The sequence below is a fragment of the Alligator sinensis genome, unplaced genomic scaffold, assembly GCF_000455745.1.
Source record: "Alligator sinensis unplaced genomic scaffold, ASM45574v1 scaffold476_1, whole genome shotgun sequence".
Classification (NCBI taxonomy): domain Eukaryota; kingdom Metazoa; phylum Chordata; order Crocodylia; family Alligatoridae; genus Alligator; species Alligator sinensis.
Genome location: NW_005842444.1, coordinates 13,114 through 31,910, shown reverse-complemented (window position 1 = coordinate 31,910; position 18,797 = coordinate 13,114). Strand labels below are relative to the sequence as shown.

Sequence of the window (18,797 nt, the reverse complement as noted above, 5' to 3'; positions counted from 1 at the left end):
CCAGCCGCGCAGCCCCGCGCAGCGCAGACGGAAGCTGGCGAGGGTCAGCATCACGCAGGGCCGCTCGCGGCCCGCACTTCCGACAACAGCAGCAAGCTCCGCCCACCGCGGCTGCCGTGAGGGGGCGGGGTCTATACACTGCCTGGGGCGCGGGGGCCGGAGCTGCGCTGGAAAGCAGCGGTGTCACCTCAGCTGCGGTGCGCGGGCTGCTGCTTCAAGGCATAAAATCGAAGCGGGGGGTGGCGGGGTGGAAGGGACCTCAGGAGGTGTCTAGGCCAACCCTGCTCAAAGCAGGACCAGCCCCGACTACATCGTCCCAGCCAAAGCTGTGTCGCTGGGTTTTGAAAACCTCCAAGGACGGAGCTTCCACCACCGCTGTAGGTAACCTGCCCCGGTGCTTTACTACCCTCCTAGTGAGAACAGCTTTCCTATTAGCTAACCTGACCGTCCCTTGCTGCAACTTGAGCAGTCCAGCTCCATCCTCTTTTGAGCCCCACTTCAGGTAGTTGAAGGCTGCTATTAAATCCCCTCTGTCTCCTCTTCTCTAGACTAAATAAGCCCAGTTCTCCCAGTCTTTCCTCAGAAGTCATGTCCTTCAGCCCCCTAGCCATTTGTTGCTCTATGCTGGACTCTCTCCAACTTCTCCACATCCATTCTGTAGTGGGGGACCCAAAACTGAACACAGTACTCCAGATGCGGCCTCACCATTGCTGAAAAGAGGGGAATAATCACTTTCTTTGACTTACTGGCAACACACCTACCAAAGCAGCCCAGGATGCCATCAGCCTTCTTGGCAATAAGGGCACACTGCTGGCTCATAGTCAGCTTATTATCCGCTGTAACCCCCAGGTCCTTTTCTGCAGACAAAAAATGCATTGACCACTTCAGCCTTTTCCGCATCCCCTGTCACAAGGTTTCCTCCCCAGCTCAGTAAGGGATTCACTGCCACGGTTCCTCCTCTTGCTACCGCCCATGCTTGTAGAAACCCTTCTTGTTACCCTTTACATCCCTTGCTATGTGCAACTCCAATTGCACTTTGGCCTTCCTGACTTCAGCCCTGCATGCCCAAGCAATGCTCTTAATAGTCTTCCCTAGTTATTTCTTCAGGTTCCCACTTGTTACAAGCTACCTTTTGCGATTTAGTTTACTGAAGAGTTCCCTGCTAAGCCAAGCTGGTTTTCTGTCATACTTGCTAGTTTTCAGACTCACTGATCATGATTCTGTGAGTTCTATTGCCATCCAGCAAGTAAGGAGGAATATGCCTTTTAGTAACAGTCCTGACCCAACACAGCTTTGCAACACTCCAATAACAGTCATAGTTTTTAAAATCTTTATGAGAAGTTCAAATGACTGAATTAAAGAAGCTTTACTGAAGACAAATTGAGTTTCCCACATACCATGAAAGAAAACTGATGTGGTCAAGTGTGATTACTAAACCACTGGAATAAAATACTATCAAGTAAATACTGGCTTCTTGATTCACCAGAGCTTTACAGTCTTGATCAAGACTCATGTATGTGCTGCATCTTAGCAGGCAAACAGAAATTCAAGGGAAGTTTTTCTGGATATTTAACTGAAACGTAAAAATTACCTTAGCCAGCGACAAGAAATGCTTTAAAATGCTTAAAAAACTCAATAATTACACATTTTTTGAAGAATTATTTTTGTACTAGACACTTTAATTGAATCTTCATAAATAGCAGTTTAATGTCATGTCATGTCAAACTGGTCAATTCTACCTGAATTGTTACAGTACTTTAAAAAAAGAATTAAGAATTATTTGCAGTCAAAAGTGGTGCAGGATTTTACGCATTCATTTTGAGCTCATTTTAAAAATAAAATGAATCTGATCCAGTTACTGCATATTTATCTATTAAACGGATATTACTGGCACTACACTTTTTTCTAAATAGTACAGCATTATTTCTGTAATGTTATATCAGCTAAAATGATAGTGATTTATTGTAGACTAGTTTGTGGGAGCATGCAGAATCCTGCAGAGGGGACAGGAATTTTTTCCACTGTTTAACTGTTTCTGTAAATCTACAATAATACTATCTATGGATATTCACTGTACCATTTGGAGGATTGTATCCCGTCATGTTACTTGAGTCACTGTAGATATTTTCTAGGACTTATTGCACAAAACAGATACTTAGATCATACAGATTTTAGTAATGGTTAATGCTAGAGCATCCAGTCATAAAATATTATCAAGAGATTTCTTGTATTCTCAGATTTTCATAGACATTTTTGTAGGCATAGATTTATATACAACTGCCATTTCCATATCAATGTATATGTTCCAATACCATACTAAAAATACTAATTTCTGAATGAAAACTAAAATTGTGGAAGTACTGTACACTGCAGATCTTGGCTGTACGTACACGTTATTTTCTTTAAATACAATTCCAGGTAATTTTTAGAGTGCTTACTCAGTTAATTCTTCCTGGCTCATCCAGTAAGTCAAGACGAAAGCAACATAGCTACGATACAGTTGTGATAATGTACTACTTAAAAAAATGTAAGTAGTCATTTGACCCTGCAGAGACCATTCCAAGAATATTTAAAGAGAAATGCAACTCCAGAACAGAGCAACAGAGCTTTCTAAAAACAGGAAAAAAAACATATATACCAGAAGTCCATACCAAACAAGGACCTTCCAGTTCAAAGGAGGATTTTCACCATATGCTGAAAAAGTGCAAGTACTCATAGAAATAAAAGCCCAGAATCACAAGATAACTTTTAAACAACCTTTACAACATAGATTGCTCCTTACTTCCAAGGCTTTGTGAAGATAACAAGCTGTCTGTTAATTTATAGCCAATAACCATGCAGAAAAATAGATTTTTTCTTGTACCTCTTATAAGAAATGTTTTACAGTTTCATATTACACATTTAAGAGATTAAATATTTATGCAATATCACAGAGTTGGTAACTGTCACCAGTAGCAAGTATTTTATGCTTAAGTCAGTCCATACATTGTTATATCCGAGACTATGAATCATAGGGAATTATGTATAAAATATTATTTCTGGTATCTGTCCATCTTCTATTGATGTTCCATTGTTGTTACCTGGTGAACTAAAAAAGAAAAAGCAGGTTTTGCTGGCAGTTGGAGATTCATGGATTACTTTCTTCAATCCTTTTGTGCCATAATGGGAATCAGGACCCTAATATAAACAGCAAAAGTAGTAGTGAGCAACTGAACTGGAGAAAGGGTAGCTAGGTAACATCAGCAAGATCTGTAAAATATTATATTAGGTTCCATAAAATCTCTATATATTCCTGCTATTTTAAATGAACTCTTGAATTACTCACTTGACCACTATACTTCAGTTTCCAAATGCTATAGACCATGACAAAGTATTTAAACAATTACCTTCAAAAGGAGAGTTTAGAGACACGCATCTGCTCTTGAATCAGACAGCTAGCAAGGCAGGGACATTTTAAATTGAGTTTACCATATAAACCCAACAAATTCAAGTGTAATGGCCTATCAGGCTAGTATGGTTAAGGTTTACCAGTTGCAATAGCCAACCACACCTAAGAGAGGGATGTGGCTAGCATCATGCCCAGCTGCTTTTGGCCTTCCATCGTGAATGACAAGGCACCCACTTAGCATTTGGGTCAACTAGGATCATCAGCCTTAGAAATTAGTGTAGAGTAAGACTCTGGTGCCATGGCAGAGCAGAGAAGGCATCCTGCTAAGGAAGTGTAACTTAAGATATACGGATGTTTGGTGCAATGCTTTTTCCTCCCTCCCCACTCTGTAACTACATTTTTCTTTGTATAGAGAATGAGTTAAGCCTTCCCAAATCACAACTATTTATTCTTTAGCAATGGACGTAGCAGCCCTTTATGTTTATGCAAGTACTTTTAAAAATGCATAACTCACATTTAAAACTGGGCCTTAACAGTCAAAAGAGAAAATTTCACTTTAAAGAAAGGAAAAGTTTTAGTCTACAACATAGCAAGAGTTGTAGGACCATAAATAAATATTAAATTGATGTACCTACAGTCACTGTACAGATTAGGAGAGGAACAGTAAATGCTCCACATGCTTCCCCATGTCACTACTGAATGATAAAGCCAACTTTTATACACATTTTTTGGAATTATACACTTCAGGGGGAAAAAAATTACACAAAAGGACAGGTCCCAGTTTTGAAGCAAACTGCCACTACTGCTATATGAGAGAGATACATTTCCCCTTCTGCAAGCAAACTAATAGTTTTATAATGCATTAGGAATTAACCTTTAAAAAAAGGTAAACACCACTTACTTAAATAATAGTGCTCTTTTATTTTATTTTTTTAAATCAAGTTCCTTCAAGTTAAACCTTACAATGTGGCTGCTCATGGGCAACAGATGATTTACACTGGGATCCATTCTGGCTTCTGGATCAACCCAAAATTGAGAAGGCATAAAAAGGCACTAAGCTGGCTTTAAGTACCATCTCCCCTGTGTCTAACACGCACAGCACAGAATCTTGCAGTTACTGTAAAGCTTATGTCAAACTAATCTGTAGCACTGCCACTGAAATGAAAATAATCTAAGACTTGAAAGATATTTCCCCCACCAGGTGACAGTTCAGAGTTAGCTAAAAACATGGGTACAAGCAATTTTCCCTTTTGTTTTCTTCTGTAAGATGTACTCAAAGCATTCTTACTTTGAGTGTTGCACAAGCTGTATAACACACTGTTGGCAAAATCTCTATGGGTTCTTTGAACATAACTCTGAAAGTATTGGCAGTTCCATCACAACTAAATCCTGTATCATTCTGTCCCAGCGTCTGATTTTTCTCATATTCAATTATCTGTATAAAATATAAAGTTAAAAGACAGTGAATTTAACTATTTTACAATTCTGAAAGAGAAAAATCTAATCTCAAACAACTACCCAACATCAACATACATATGATTATTTATATTAAAATACTTATTACAGGAAACACTTCCTAACTCCACCCAATTGAACATAAAAGGCAGCGTGACCCCAGCAGTGATCTGCTGGTGAGGAGATCGATTTAGAGTTCTAAACCCCCTGAGCTCACTTCAATTATATCCTAGAGCACGAACCACGCGTGGCTCTTTAAATAAAAGTCTACACCTCCTGGATAACACTGAGATATTAGCAAACCATACTGTTAAGTATCTTTATAGGTTATTTAACAGTACTCGCTAAACCATCTAAAAACACAACGATGCATCCTTCCATTTGCGCAGTAATATCTGCAGTACTTTATCACCTTTGTTTCCATTTTATATTAATTTTAGCTGCTTGCAGACATGAAAAAAAGCCAACAGAAAAACCTGGTGCTTTATTTTAAATTTGGCGCACTCCTGCGCCAAGCCCAGCACATGCCCAGAAGAGGAAGTTCATTAGTTTGTCCCAGCTCTGCACTGTCTGTATAGATCAGGTGCTTTAGTGGAGCTTTTTAAGGGCTTTTATCTAATAGCTGATTGAATTATCTTTAGATAAAAGTACCAAAAAGCCCCGCTGAAATGCCAAGTCTATACAGATGCTGCAAAGCCAGATCAAACTAACTTGCTGCTGCTTCTAGTAAAGTGAGGTTTTTTTTATCCCCTACATCTGCAAGCATTTACTCATCTCACGCAGTTCCCCTGTTAGTTCTCAGAGAACAATAGGAATGACTTACTAAAAGCAGAAACTAATACTATTCTATAGGATTCTTACTACCACTCTTGGTGGCAAATCCTGATGCAGGTAACCAAGCAGGTCTCACAAGTGTTAGATACCAAAATGCCCACGTCTCATTTTTATTACATTAGCAATCCCATGTCCCAATCCAAAGCAGTATTGTGTTACACATTATATAAATGAGAACGCAAGAGAAGCAGAGAAGTGCAAAGCAGACCTTACATTCAATAGGGCTTCCACAGTTGAAAAAGGCTTTATTATAGATCACAACCGAGGACAAATGTGAAAATTATACTGCTGAAGTCAGAGACTTGAACACATACAGTAGCACAAAATAGCATGAACCACCTGGCTTACAGAATTACTTCAGCTGAATCCAAATATACAGTAAACCTTATGTAAATATTATTACTTATAATATGTTTAGTTTCTACACAGTGCAAAAATGTACAGTACCTGTATATTAACTTGATAGTCTGTGGGTCCATGAATTGATCCATACAATCCAAATCCCACAATGGAAATTCTTCTATTAACTGTGAATCTTATACAGCACAAAGAAAAAGCCAAATGAGGAATCTATACAATTATAGGGCTTTATCTGTTCAAGTTAGGTCAAAGAAAAGCTCCCATTAACTGAATGGCACATGATCAAGGCCAGAATAAAGTATTAAATTAAATTTAAATAGAGAACACTGAATGAATTCTATTAAGCTATAGCTTCCAAAGACCTATTTTACTGTAAAAAGCAAGCTGATGCTATCACATGAACATCTTTTGGAAAGACTCAATATTACTGAAACAAAAACCAAAAAAAAGAAAGAACATCTTAAATCTTATCATCATTCAGACAGCTTGGAAAGGAACTTATAAGAGTGGCATATGATGAACAAATGTACATATTATCAATCATTAAGACCTGGTTCACTCAAACCTACCCAAAACTATTTTTCCAAATGTTTCCTTTATCTTAAATGTGTTTTATCTATACATATCACATATACTGTACAGAGATTTTATGCCAGTGTGTCCAATTTCTGGGCAGTAGGTGGCTGCAGCCCTGTGGGCTCTATGCTACACATAGCAGAAGCAGCTCTCCTGGGGTCTACCTACTGCACAGGTACTCCAGCTCCTCTCCCCCCACAGCTATACACAGAGCACAAGCAACATAGCCCACATCCTTGGCCCCCCCCCACCCCCCACCTCACCACTCTGGCCCCAGGAATGGAGAAGCCAGAAGAGATGGAGAAGCCCAGAGCCCCCAGCCACAGTAGCAACAGGAACAACTGGAGAAGTGGTGGCTGGGTAGGAGCCTGCTAGCTGCCATTTAGACAGTACTGTTGTATGCAAACTGAATCCATTTCTGAGTTACTGCTTTGAATTCTACAAAGCAGCAGTCAAGTAGCATGCTCCCTCTTCCTCCTGTAGACCATTTTAAGGCAAATACCTGATTCGGTCGCTTGTTCCACTGTAGCCCCAACGGCTCTCCACTTGCTGGAACCTGTTTATGCTACATTCCTTTCCCCTGAGGCAGCATCTTGGTCGGTCAATATAGTCAACTTTAGGTTTAGGATTAACAGTAAAATGCAGAAAGAGATTTACTACTTCTCGATCTGATAGAATCCCAGATTGAGCAGGACCTGGGAAAAGAAAAGGCTTGTTCTCAGGAGACATTATACTTACATTTTCCACTCTGTAGTACTTAATCAAACAGTGGAAATATTTACGTGAAGATACTCATCAAGGTCAGAAACATGTCAAGTTTGACTACAAAAGTTAAATACATTTGCTACTAACAGAGTGGGTATGAAATGTCCGTGAAGTGAATCAGTCATTAATAGGCCACGAAGCCAACAGCATAATTCAGGGAACCATGCTTACAGAAGATGAAAAGACACATAAGCTTACCTGCTGCAAACTCTTCAATGGTCATTAGTGGAAAACGAATTAAGGACAGAGCTCTTCCAAGTACTTTCTGTTTGTTTCCAAATGTCACAGGCAGTTGCTGTCTTTGGCACTCTGCTTCTGCCCAGCGAACAACAGCTCCAAAGAGTCTGCTCTCTCGAATACTAAGAGTGTCTCTTTCTAGAACTGCACATAGTGTATCTACAGAAAAAGAATTAAAGTTACCAACAAATTTATTACTTTTTTACTCTAGTCATAACAATCCCCTTTACATTTTAGGTCCGTTTAAATTACACAACTTCAGTCAAGAATAACATATTTTACCAAAATGAATACCAAAATTACTTTTGGAGAATAAACTTAAAACTGACTAAATATCTGAAAATCAGTTTAAGGACTAAGTGAATTTAATGCACAATACCTTAGATAAGACAGTTTTGCCTTATGTGTAAATGAGTCTTCGTAAAGCCTCCAGTCCAAACAGGTTTTGTCCTGTCTCTCCTCCTGCTATGAAGACAGCATATGAACCTTTTTCTCGATTCCTAAGACTAGGACTATGCTTATATAACTAGTGCCAAATATGCTTTCATGTCCCAAGAGAATTTTCAAGACTGGGGCAAGATCAAAAAAGGAAGTGATCAAGCAGATTGGTGAATGTACACTATGAGAAAAAACAAATTATCTATCGTAAAAGTTGTATTCTCATTTGCGTGTCCTTCTGCCAATCTACTGAGACATAACAAGGAGGGGAATACATAAAAGTGGCGTAAGGATATATTATGAAAACCCTTTAAACATGTAGACATCTAGCATCCAAAACTGGTGGTAAGCACTACATGTTCCAACTCATTCAGCGCAACCACAGTTAAAACATTTAACTTACAGCTTTGCCAGTTTAGCCATATGAAGGTCTGTTGCTCTTACAGGACCTATTCACATAAGCCCAGGTCTGTCAGGAATCTTGCTGAACCTCAAATAATCTTCTTCAATTGTCATCTAACATACAACTACAAAGAACTTATCCCCTTCCCTTGTAACCTCTATAAATAAAGGCACATCCAATTTCTTAAGATGACTGTTTTTGTGGAAACAAACTACTTCTGACATCCAGGGAGAGTAGCTTGTTTTACTTGGACTAATAGATGTCCTGATGCAGATGAAAACACCTATTATTAAATGTACCCAAACTACAAAGGGGCCCTAGTTAATAACCTAGGGGTGTCATTGTACAGTAAAAGCTCTGTTATCTGGCATCCCCTGGGAACGGGGGATGCCGACTAACAAAATATACTGGTTAATTGAGCAGCCCTAGCCGCCGCTTCTCATGCCACGTCTGGGGTGTCCCTCCACCCCTCCTGTGGCATCGTACAACCCGCACATCCCCGCACAGCCTGTTACGCCCCTGGGCTGTGGGGGCTCGGCAGCACAGGCTGCTTTGCCCCGAGCCATGGGGACTCGGAGAAACCAGAAGTGCCACAGTGGGTACTTCTGGTTTCACTTTATTTTACAAGCCAGCATGCCGGTTAGTGGAGAATGCTGGCTTGTAAGAGGCTGGATAACAGAACTTTTACTGTACGAGGCACCATACAGCAGGTCCCCTTTTGAAACTGCTGCAACTGTATGTTTGTTCATGCCCTTTAGTGTCTTCAGACTTTTTGGCCACGTCCAGACAAGTGCGGCTGTGCGGTGTGGGGCGCTGCAAACGCATCTGTTGTACCACATACTGCATGTTCACTTGTTCTCCATGCTACAAGGGAACAGTGTGGAGGGCTTTTTTGACCCCTGGATATCCAGGAGTCAAAAAAACCCGCACACACAAAAAAAAGCGGGGTGGTGCACATGACGGGAGCGTGTGCCGCCCAAAGCCGGAACTTGGTCAGCTGGAGCCATGATCTGCCAAAGGACCCGGGTGGCCCTGCTGCTTGCTTCTGATTGACTGCAAGGCAAACCCCGTGGTTTTAAATAAGCTGCAATTTTTGCCTCCCAGCCAATCACCAGCAAGCAGCAGGGCCACCAGTACCCCTCAGTCAATCAGCTGGGGGGGGGGAGGGAAGATGGAATGGGGACAAGGATGACGACACACGACGGACTCACATGATAAAAAGAGCAAGATTAAAGGAGCTGTTGCGCAGCACACGTCCAGTACCATTTAGGCAGATCCCTACAGGTGTTCCTAATCAAGAACTTCTTCTGAACTAGTCACAGAGTTTTCAGGATCCCACCATGAAAAAGAACTACTGTAGATAGTGATGCAGTGTTCACAACTAAAATCATAAAGGGCATTTTTACATGTGCTCTAGGGGTGAGGAGGGCAGCGCTTTAATTAGAACAGCTCCAAGGGATGTTCTAATTAAAGTGCCATCATGTCTTGTGTATCAGTGTCCTGGTGCTTAAAAATGGCAGCAGAGGTGTTTGAACTAAAGCTTGTTCAACGAGCTCAAGTTCAAGTGCCTCTGCTGCCATTTTTAAGTGCAGGGACACTGATCCACAAGGCGCAGGAGGTTGCTAGAGTACGGAAATTGCCATGCTCCAGCAGACCCAATTAATTGAGTCTGTTCTGACATGCTGGAATTGCAGAATTCCAGAAATTCCAGTGCATCAGAGCAGCCTCCATGCTTGTGTATAGACACCCAAAGGTTTTAGGAGGGTACAAGATGGCCAGCTGGAAAATACTGACAGCTAAGAACTTTGAGAACAAACAGTTGGATGGTTATAGGCACACAGGACCGAAGACACTTCCTCTGTCACAGTCCTGTCCCACATCACAGGCAACCACATCATACAGTCCATATATAGGAGGGCCAAACAAAACTTCCAGGATTGAAAAACACTGGAGACGAGGATGAGGCAAACAAATATATGGAAGCCAATTCCTAGGAGAGAAAGCCTGTGGTAGAACAACTGTTTACCCTTTGTTGAATTCCAGTTCATCCTCTATCTTTCCCCATTCCTATTAGAGTCAGCTTTAGTTTAGAGTAGGGGTGCTCAACCTCTGGCCCATGACACTATGTCATCTGGCCTGTGTGGCTCCATATAGGCCTGCAAATTTGACAGTGGGGGTGGCATCGCTCCCTTGCCACCAAATTTGTGGACCCACAGGGAACCCCAGGCCCTGCATGCTGGATCTGGTGCATGATCTCAGTGCACAGGGCTAGCAGGGGTGGCATGGGCCCCAAGACCCAATTAGGGGGGCGAGAGGGGCTGATGCCAGCCCCTGGGGCCCAATCTCAGTGCATGGAAAGGGGGGATGCTGGGCTCCCAGGGCCCAATCCTAGCACATGGGGCAGGCAGGGTGTAGTGCTGGGCCCCAGGGCCCAACCCAGCCCACAGATGGGCTCCATGCCACTCATTTGGCCCATGAGTCCAAGAAGTTGAGCACCACTGGTCTAGAGTCCCATTTATTTCCTCTTCCCTGACCTCTGGCAAAGTGAGCTCTAGTCCCATCTTTTTCTTGGGCACTATACCTAATAAGTTCATCTCCTTCTCTAAGCACAATGCTAATCCCCACTAATAGCAATAGTCTGCTGAGCTCATTTCTGCTGAACCCAATTAGGTCAGATAATATGCTGTTCCTTTCCTTCCAGAAAAGTCATAAATCCACTCATTACAGGCTGGAGGCTGATGCCATCAGTCTGGCTGTTCATAGGCCTAGGTTTAGGCAAGAATGTGAATATGCTGCTTTCATAGCTTAAAATGTGTAGGACCAGTCCAGTAGTTGAACTGGATTGGCATATGGACACTTGAAGGAGAACAGTAATTTAACAGTAAAGCTACAACTAAAACCTAGCATGCAACAAGGGCTTTTACAAAATCAATTTCTCTTCTGTGTCACACTGACAGCAATGGAGACCTCTTGTACAGATCCAATGTTAAGCAATGATTAATAGTGGCCTAAAGCAAAATTGGAGACAATTTTATTAATATAGCAACTATAATACACAAGACCAATCGAAATCGACATCTGAACTGTTGCTATGCCAGTAACAAACACTAGAGCTTTTTTTAGTGTTTTTCCATAGGCCTAGTCACAGACTGCACACACAGTATTATTTCAACAGGAACCTATAGTGCAAATTTTGGGGAAAAACACTTCAAAAGATGGGAGTAAGATGTGCAAGTAACAGGTACAACAACATATAGCTGATTTAATAATTTTTCATGCAGTTTGGAGTTGATCTAAACTAGGATATTTGAATAATATCCAGTGCTACAAAATTAATTCATGTTAACTTTAGCCAACATTTCTACTGCACTGGTAAAAAGATATGAAAGAACAAAAAATGACCAACATACTTAATGTTAATTACATATATACACACACCTATACATATACACACCCTCATCCCCCAATTTCTGTGCTTTAACTAAAAAATGTAGGTTAGCAGATAAATGTTTGCTATGTTTTCTGAAATATTATAGAAGTAAAATCCTGTTAAGCTTGTATTTTTTGTAGAATTCTTATTTCTTTTTGTCAATGTAAGCAGAGATTGTTAAAGCAAAGTATCTGATCCAAAAACTTCATGTTAAAACAATTCAACATTTTATACAGTATGTTACCACATTAGAAAGGGTCTACCTATTCAAATGGCCAGTTAAAATGTAACAGTTACTTGTTTAACTTGATTTGTATTTTTTTATGTAACACCTGAGTTCGCCAATATGAAGGTTTTTGTTGTCAGTGCAAACGTTGATCAAAAAGTTTAACAATAAAAAACAGTACAGTTCCCTTGGAAAATGTAAATATTCAGATTACAGAAGGTAACTTACCTATGTCAATATCAGTAAAACCTTCAGCACTTATTGCGTCCATTGTACTTTTGTCTATAGTGTCAAGACAAAGGCTAGCAAGCTGAGGTTCATCAAATAGTCGAGCCTAGAAATATAAAAATATACTCTGCACTATCTCTTTGAGGTTGCAATCAAGAGATGCAAACAAATAATCAAAACAAGCACATGTTTTTATTCTGGAACAATTATATATTATGTTTAAATGCACTCAACTACTCTCTGAAGTATTCTTGAGTTTGTGTCTTGAAGGCCCTTATTTATGTACTTCATTAAAATCTTCAACATATGAAGATTTCTCTTATTTTCTTTCCTTCTTATTGCCAAAAAAGACTAATTAGAAATAGTAGTGAAGGGAAAACAGACTTGCTATATATCAGGTTCCAATCAATTATGTATTTTCAAAATCCTACTTATTTATAAGGTTCTTTCCCCTCTAATAATCAAGAAACTTAGAAAGATGCTTGAATTAGACAGCTGGTATGTCATACTTCTACATATTATTAGGCAATCTAGCTAGCTAATACTATGTAAAGTAATAGCAATTTCAGGGCCACTTACTAAACAATATTGTCATAACAGGCCAAAATTGCATTAATGTTACCTGCGTAAGAAGCATGAAGGCATTATCTGCTCTAAGGTGCTTAGTGAGAAATTCTACACAATGTGCTTCCAGGGCTGGGACTGCATACTTCTTGGCAGTATAAAGAGTGGTCATAACTGTTTCTGGACCAATTTGAACTTCATCTGAATAAAGAAACCTGGAAATCAATATACAAATACAGAAGGATAAATAAATAGTTGAGGGACAATTAAACACATGAACTAAGTTTAAAAAAATGATGATTGTATTGATAAAATCAAAATAATACACTTCAATTTTGGTTCTTATTAAGATGTGGCACTGTATTAGCTTATGAAAAGCTAATAAAATAGCTATACCCAAGAATGGCACACATTTGTGATTTGTTTTTAAATAAGACTTCGAGACTAATTTTTCTGTACTGGTAAAGCCTGCCAGAAGCTCTCCAAAGTATACCTTTGCTCTCTGTCAGAACTGCATACTAGCTTGCCAGCCATGAAGAAACAAGCATCAAGGACTTTCACCGTAATAACATCTTATTTTGAAGTCAGCATTTTCCCCTCTGGGGGGAAGTAGTATTTTAGCCAATGACCTTGAGTCTTCTATCCTTGCTGCAAAGACTGACATAGCAGAAACTCTGGCCTGGCTCCATTGTTTCTGAGACTGCAAGACAGGTTGGGGCTTCAATGTTAACAGCAAATGGAGAGACAGAATCTGCATCAAAGGCAACAGAGTCAGCTTTCCTGAACAGCTGTTTATATGTGGACACAGGGCAGCAGCAAAATACTGATTCTGAAGTGACAGAAACAGAGCTGATTCTGAGGTGCCAGTCAAAAGGGGTGGGGATATTTGCTTTATTAAAAGAAAAGCATAAAACAAACAAAAGAAAAAACCCACACATCTGTTTTTGGAAGCATCACTTAAGGGAAATACATCCAGGTCTATCACTAGTGCACCTTCTTTTCCAGATAAAAGTTCAAATCTGCTTTTTGTTGTAGAAACACAGACCATTTGGTATTATATTAACAAAAAGCCTAACAAAATTGTGTTTAAATATAATGAACAGATTCATACAGAGGCAAGAATTCCTTTTTTTATGCATTTTGTAACTTTGGTATTGATTTCTTAATACAGAATAAAAGGTAAGTGAGGTGGGGGGGTGCAATGGGTAAGAGGAAATCAATGGACACACACACAGCTGACAGTTTAAATGATGGCCTAGGAAGCCTTACTTTGCAAATAGGTGGACTAAAATAACTCAAAGCAATTTAAGGCACCAATTTTGTGATTTAAAACCAGCAACAGTTCTCTTAGTTTTAATATACTGCAAGGAATCAACAGCCAGAGACTAACAATACAGGATTCAGCAACCTGTAGAAATGAAGCATTCAATATGACCACAGAATTTTTAAAGTGTGGAAATGGTATCCACAATAGGACAGATATATCAAAGTACAGTAGCAAAGTTGGGTGATTAATTTCTTGTCTGTATGTTGCCAGTATGGCACGCTCCTTTACATTTAGGCAGAACTAGGGCTATCAAATTTGACCCATGCCCTCACTCCCCTCAAGCCTATAGTCAAGACTGAAAGAGTGTTCAGCATGCAGTAATGAAAGGAACTGAAAGTTTTTGTAAAATACACTGGTGAAATGAAGTGAGACCAGTCAGATTTTCCATCCTTCTGCTTTCCTATTCTCTGCAACTTGGAAATACATAAAATAATTTTGGGGGTTTTTTTGTTTTGTTTTGGGTTTTATTTTTACAAATCAACTGATTCACAATGAATCAGAAACAAGTGCACTCTCAAACCTTGTGGCTTTGAAGTATTTTTAAATCAGGTTTTTGAGGTTTTATTTGCCAAGCTACTACTGTAGTTAGCTGTTTTTCAAACTATTTTGGCCTATGCCTAAAGCTTTCAGGAGAGGAATAGTGGATAATAAGCCAAAATCCTAACAGTTGTTTTATTCTTTAAGCCTTTCAGCTCTGCCAAATTTTTAAAGAACTGTTTTTTCCCCTGAAAAAAGGTCTCAGTCTTCTCCTTCATTTGTTTGGTTACTTTCTATCTACATTTACTACCTAACATGAAATGCAACAATACTGAAGTTTAAGCTTGGCTGTCACCTCCCATTACATTTAGGTCAGTTCCTGAATACCTTAATTCTGAGGTCTCAAACTCAACCAACCCTTTGAGTGGGATCCAGACTGCAAGGCTTCTCAGGGGTCAGATCGGGGTCCAGCAATGTTAGGGAGCCATGGGGGTTAATGCAATCATTACTCCCCTCCCCCACAACCAGCAGACACAGGTCCCCAACAGGGATTCGTCCCTATTATGGATTTTGACAGTGGGCCCTACCCCCAAATTCACTGTCACTCTAGGAGGTCCCTAGCTGGATGCAGACCCGGACACCGACATGGGCGAACCAGGCTGGGGCCTAGACAGAAAGAGGGCCCAAAAATGGAAACAAAAAAATTACAACTGCAAAAATAAGTTTTAATATTGAGCATATATGGGATTGGTAATGTTATCAATTGAGAATGAATTATTTAGCGACATTAATACCACAGATGTGAGAGAGACTTTTTCAACAAGTCCGATTATTATTATCATTATCTCTGGCGAAGGGGGCCCGATACTAAAAGTACACCTAGGACTGCCAGGAGTCTAGGTACAGCACTGGCTGAATGATGACAGATGCATGGACCAGACCCAGCCTATAGGCTGGGGTGGGCAAAATGCGGCCCCGGGGCTGGATGCGGCCCGCCAGGCCATTCTATCTGGCCCGCGGGGCCCCTAAAAAATTTTGAAAATTAGTATTTATCTGCCCTGGGCTGCCTGTCATGTGGCCCTCGATGGCTTGCCAAAACTCAGTAAGCACCCCTCTGCCCAAAATAATTGCCCACTCCTGCTATAGGCTGTATATTTAAAACCTCTACCTTAGCTCTTTTGGGTCTGAGTTCTGGAGGCATCTATCAAAAGAGACTGGCAATTCAAACCAGCTATAAATGCTTTTCCTTTGGACAGAAATAAGTGTCCATGAAGGTAGACAGACAAAGTCTTCTTTTACATACAGTATAAGGGTAAAAAAAAGTGTTTATACTGTTCAGTTGCTAACTGGTATGTTTTTTAATGAGCTCTACTTTTGGAAGCTTAAATTAGGTTGTTTCAAATGGAAACGACTAAATTTCACTATCATCACTTCTACTTAAATTTGTTATATGCAAGATTTCACTTCCCATTATATACACAGAGCTGAAACGAACACAATTTAAAAAATAAGTCGACTCCCTCTTTTTCTGTTTGCTAATTCAAGTGTTCAGCAGTCTGTCATACTGCAGGAATTGATGGCATCAAACTATAAAACAAACTTACACTTTTATCTCAGTAGTTGAGTACAAGGAATCAGTTGTAAAATCTTTGAAAAGAAATTACTTGTAATTTAAGACCTATAAATAGTCTCAAGAAAAGACAGGGTACTTCAATCTTACAGAAGAAGGCTAGAGAGCCAAGTTAAGGCTTATGTTGCAACCTTAACCAGAAGATTTCTAAAGCATGATCTACATTTGAAGTTTTGCTAGTATTCGTGTATCAGTTAGAGCTGTAATTTTTTGGCTTAATTCTGACTTCCTGGGCATTAAATAATACGGCCTTGTAAAAGATTACTAACATTAGTACATTTGCCAACCAAGGTGAATTAAACGCAATGCCTGTATCCTCTTGCAGTCTATAGTGTAAGAACAGGGTTTTGTGTTCTGTTTTTTTGGATTTTTTTTTCTTTTTATATTTGCAGGTTTAGTACTTAAAAAAAAAGATTTTTAAGAATCTATAAGAGGCAGAAAAAGTTCAGAATTGGAGAAATAGTCATTAGGACAACTATTGGTAAAGCTTTCTAAAACACAGGAGTCTATTTCTAGTAAGATGCGTACAGCTTCAGGCACATTTTAATAGTGCTACTAGGCATCTCTACACATTCATTAATGTGCTCATTAATGGCTAACCAAGAACTAAATCAATGAGCAGTAACTTGCACTACTGCACAGTAGCACCAGCGCATGGATTTTTAGTGATGCTTACTGAGCAGTAACCTAATACTACTGCGCAGTAGCATATTAGCAGGATTTTTGCCCAGCACACTACTGTGCAGTGTTATTAGACTCCTGCGCAGTTAGTGTCCCGTGTAGATGTGCCCACTGTGTATTTCTAGACAACATGGTTTACTAGATTTTGGACCTAAAAAACATCACCAGCTTGTTAGTGTAACATTGTTTTAAGAAATATATACTAAAAAACACTGCATTTGATAAATCTTTGGGTTATTACACCTTTTTACACTACTGTAGCTTTCAAAGGCCTCAGTCAGCCCTCTGCTCACAAACATATCCTATGGCCTAAAAGCTTACTGCTTCATTTTCAAACTCTGGCCTCCTCTTCATTATTGGTATTTTATATTCCACATCTCTTGGTCCACTTTTTAAAACCCTAGCCTTTCTTGGCTTAAATTTGACTTCTCCTTTCAGTTACGACCAAACCTTTTTTCAGATAAATCTTTGCATTATTAATATATGTTTCACTTCCTTTTTACCCTGAATGAAGAACAGCTTGCCTTTGAAGGCTTGTCTAACTTATACCACCTGTGCAGTTAATGCAGTAAAAGATAAATCCTTACCATGGAAAACAGCAAACACACTTTTATCAGACGCCTGCTCCTGCCCACCCTCTCACTCCTTCCTGGTGGGGTGTCATGACAAGAAATGGGATCCCTGTTTCCCCAGGGTGGGATGGGGACATTCGGCTAAAGTCAATGTCAGGAAGCCTCTGATCAGAACTGGGAGGTGGGGATCAACTGCTGCTCTGCCTGACTAGGACCCTGCTACAAATTCAAATTAAAGCTGGGTAGAAACCAGCTCTAGACTTGCTACACACTTTCACACAGCAACTTTATAGCTGGTTGGCTAGTTTTATAGCTAGAGACTCATTTTTATTGTGCAATAATTACTTAGCACCCGCGGCCAGTCTGCATTTACTGCTCAGTTCACTAGCAAATTGTGCAATAATGACTTTGCACGTGCATCTAGTTGACATTTAATGCACCGTTCATTAGCAAATCATGCAATAATTACTTTGCACGTGCATCTGGTCAAAAATTAATGCACCGTTCATTAGCAAATCATGCAATAATTACTTTGCACATGTGGCCAATCTACATTTGTGCAGTTTACTAGTAAAAGCGTGCAGTAATTGCTTTGCACGTGCATCTGGTCTACATTTATTGCACGGTTCACTAGCAAATTGTGTAGTAACTGCTTTGAATGTACAGTCAGTCTACATTCATTGCACAGTTCACTAGCGAATTGTGCAGTTACTTTGCATGTGCAGCCAGTCTACATTTATCGCGTGGTTCATCAGCAAATCATGCAACAATTACTTTACACGTGTGGCTGGTCTACATTTGTGCAGTTTACTAACAAAACCATACAGTAATTGCTTTGCACACGCTGCCAGTCTACATTTACTGTGCGGTTCACTAGTAAATTGTGCAATTACTTTGCATGTGTGGCTAGTCTACATTTATTGCGTGGTTCATTAGCAAATCATGCAATAATAACTTTGCACATGTGGCCGGTCTATATTTGTGCAGTTTACTAGCAAAATCATGCAGTAATTACTTTGCACGTGCAGCCAGTCTACATTCATTGCACGGATCACTAGCAAATTGTGCAATAACTGCTTCGCACATGTGGCCGGCTTACATTTATGGCGCGGTTCACTACGGAATCGCACGGTTAGTTTGCACGTGCGGCTCCCCCCTGAACCGCGCCGTATCTCTGCGTGCACGGCGGGCCCGCCTCGCCCCAGC

At 40.1% G+C, this 18,797-nt stretch overlaps 1 protein-coding gene across 2 annotated transcripts; it reads right to left on the bottom strand.

Annotated features, from left to right (window-relative positions):
• Positions 1-1,658: 1,658 nt before the first annotated feature.
• Positions 1,659-18,708, bottom strand: BTBD1 (BTB domain containing 1). 2 transcript variants are annotated; one of them, XM_025212080.1, is made up of 8 exons: positions 18,691-18,708; positions 12,963-13,119; positions 12,341-12,446; positions 7,577-7,774; positions 7,116-7,308; positions 6,125-6,212; positions 4,677-4,823; positions 1,659-3,177 (listed from the first exon to the last, which is right to left on the bottom strand). In XM_025212080.1, coding segments are annotated over exons 1-8 (1,050 nt in total). In that variant the 5' UTR covers positions 18,693-18,708; the 3' UTR covers positions 1,659-3,018. The 2 variants fall into 2 exon arrangements, with proteins under 2 accessions (XP_025067865.1, XP_006030480.2); XM_006030418.2 differs by lacking the exon at positions 18,691-18,708 and adding an exon at positions 13,398-13,453.
• Positions 18,709-18,797: the final 89 nt, after the last annotated feature.

Coding starts and splice junctions, on each gene's coding strand:
- BTBD1 (XM_006030418.2), bottom strand. CDS start 13,438: ATGGCTGGCAAGCTAGTATGCAGTTCTGACAGAGAGCAAAG. Junction 13,120..13,397: donor AGTTCTGACAGAGAGCAAAG/GTATACTTTGGA, acceptor ATTGATTTCCAG/GTTTCTTTATTCAGATGAAG. Junction 7,309..7,576: donor CATTGAAGAGTTTGCAGCAG/GTAAGCTTATGT, acceptor TTCTTTTCCCAG/GTCCTGCTCAATCTGGGATT.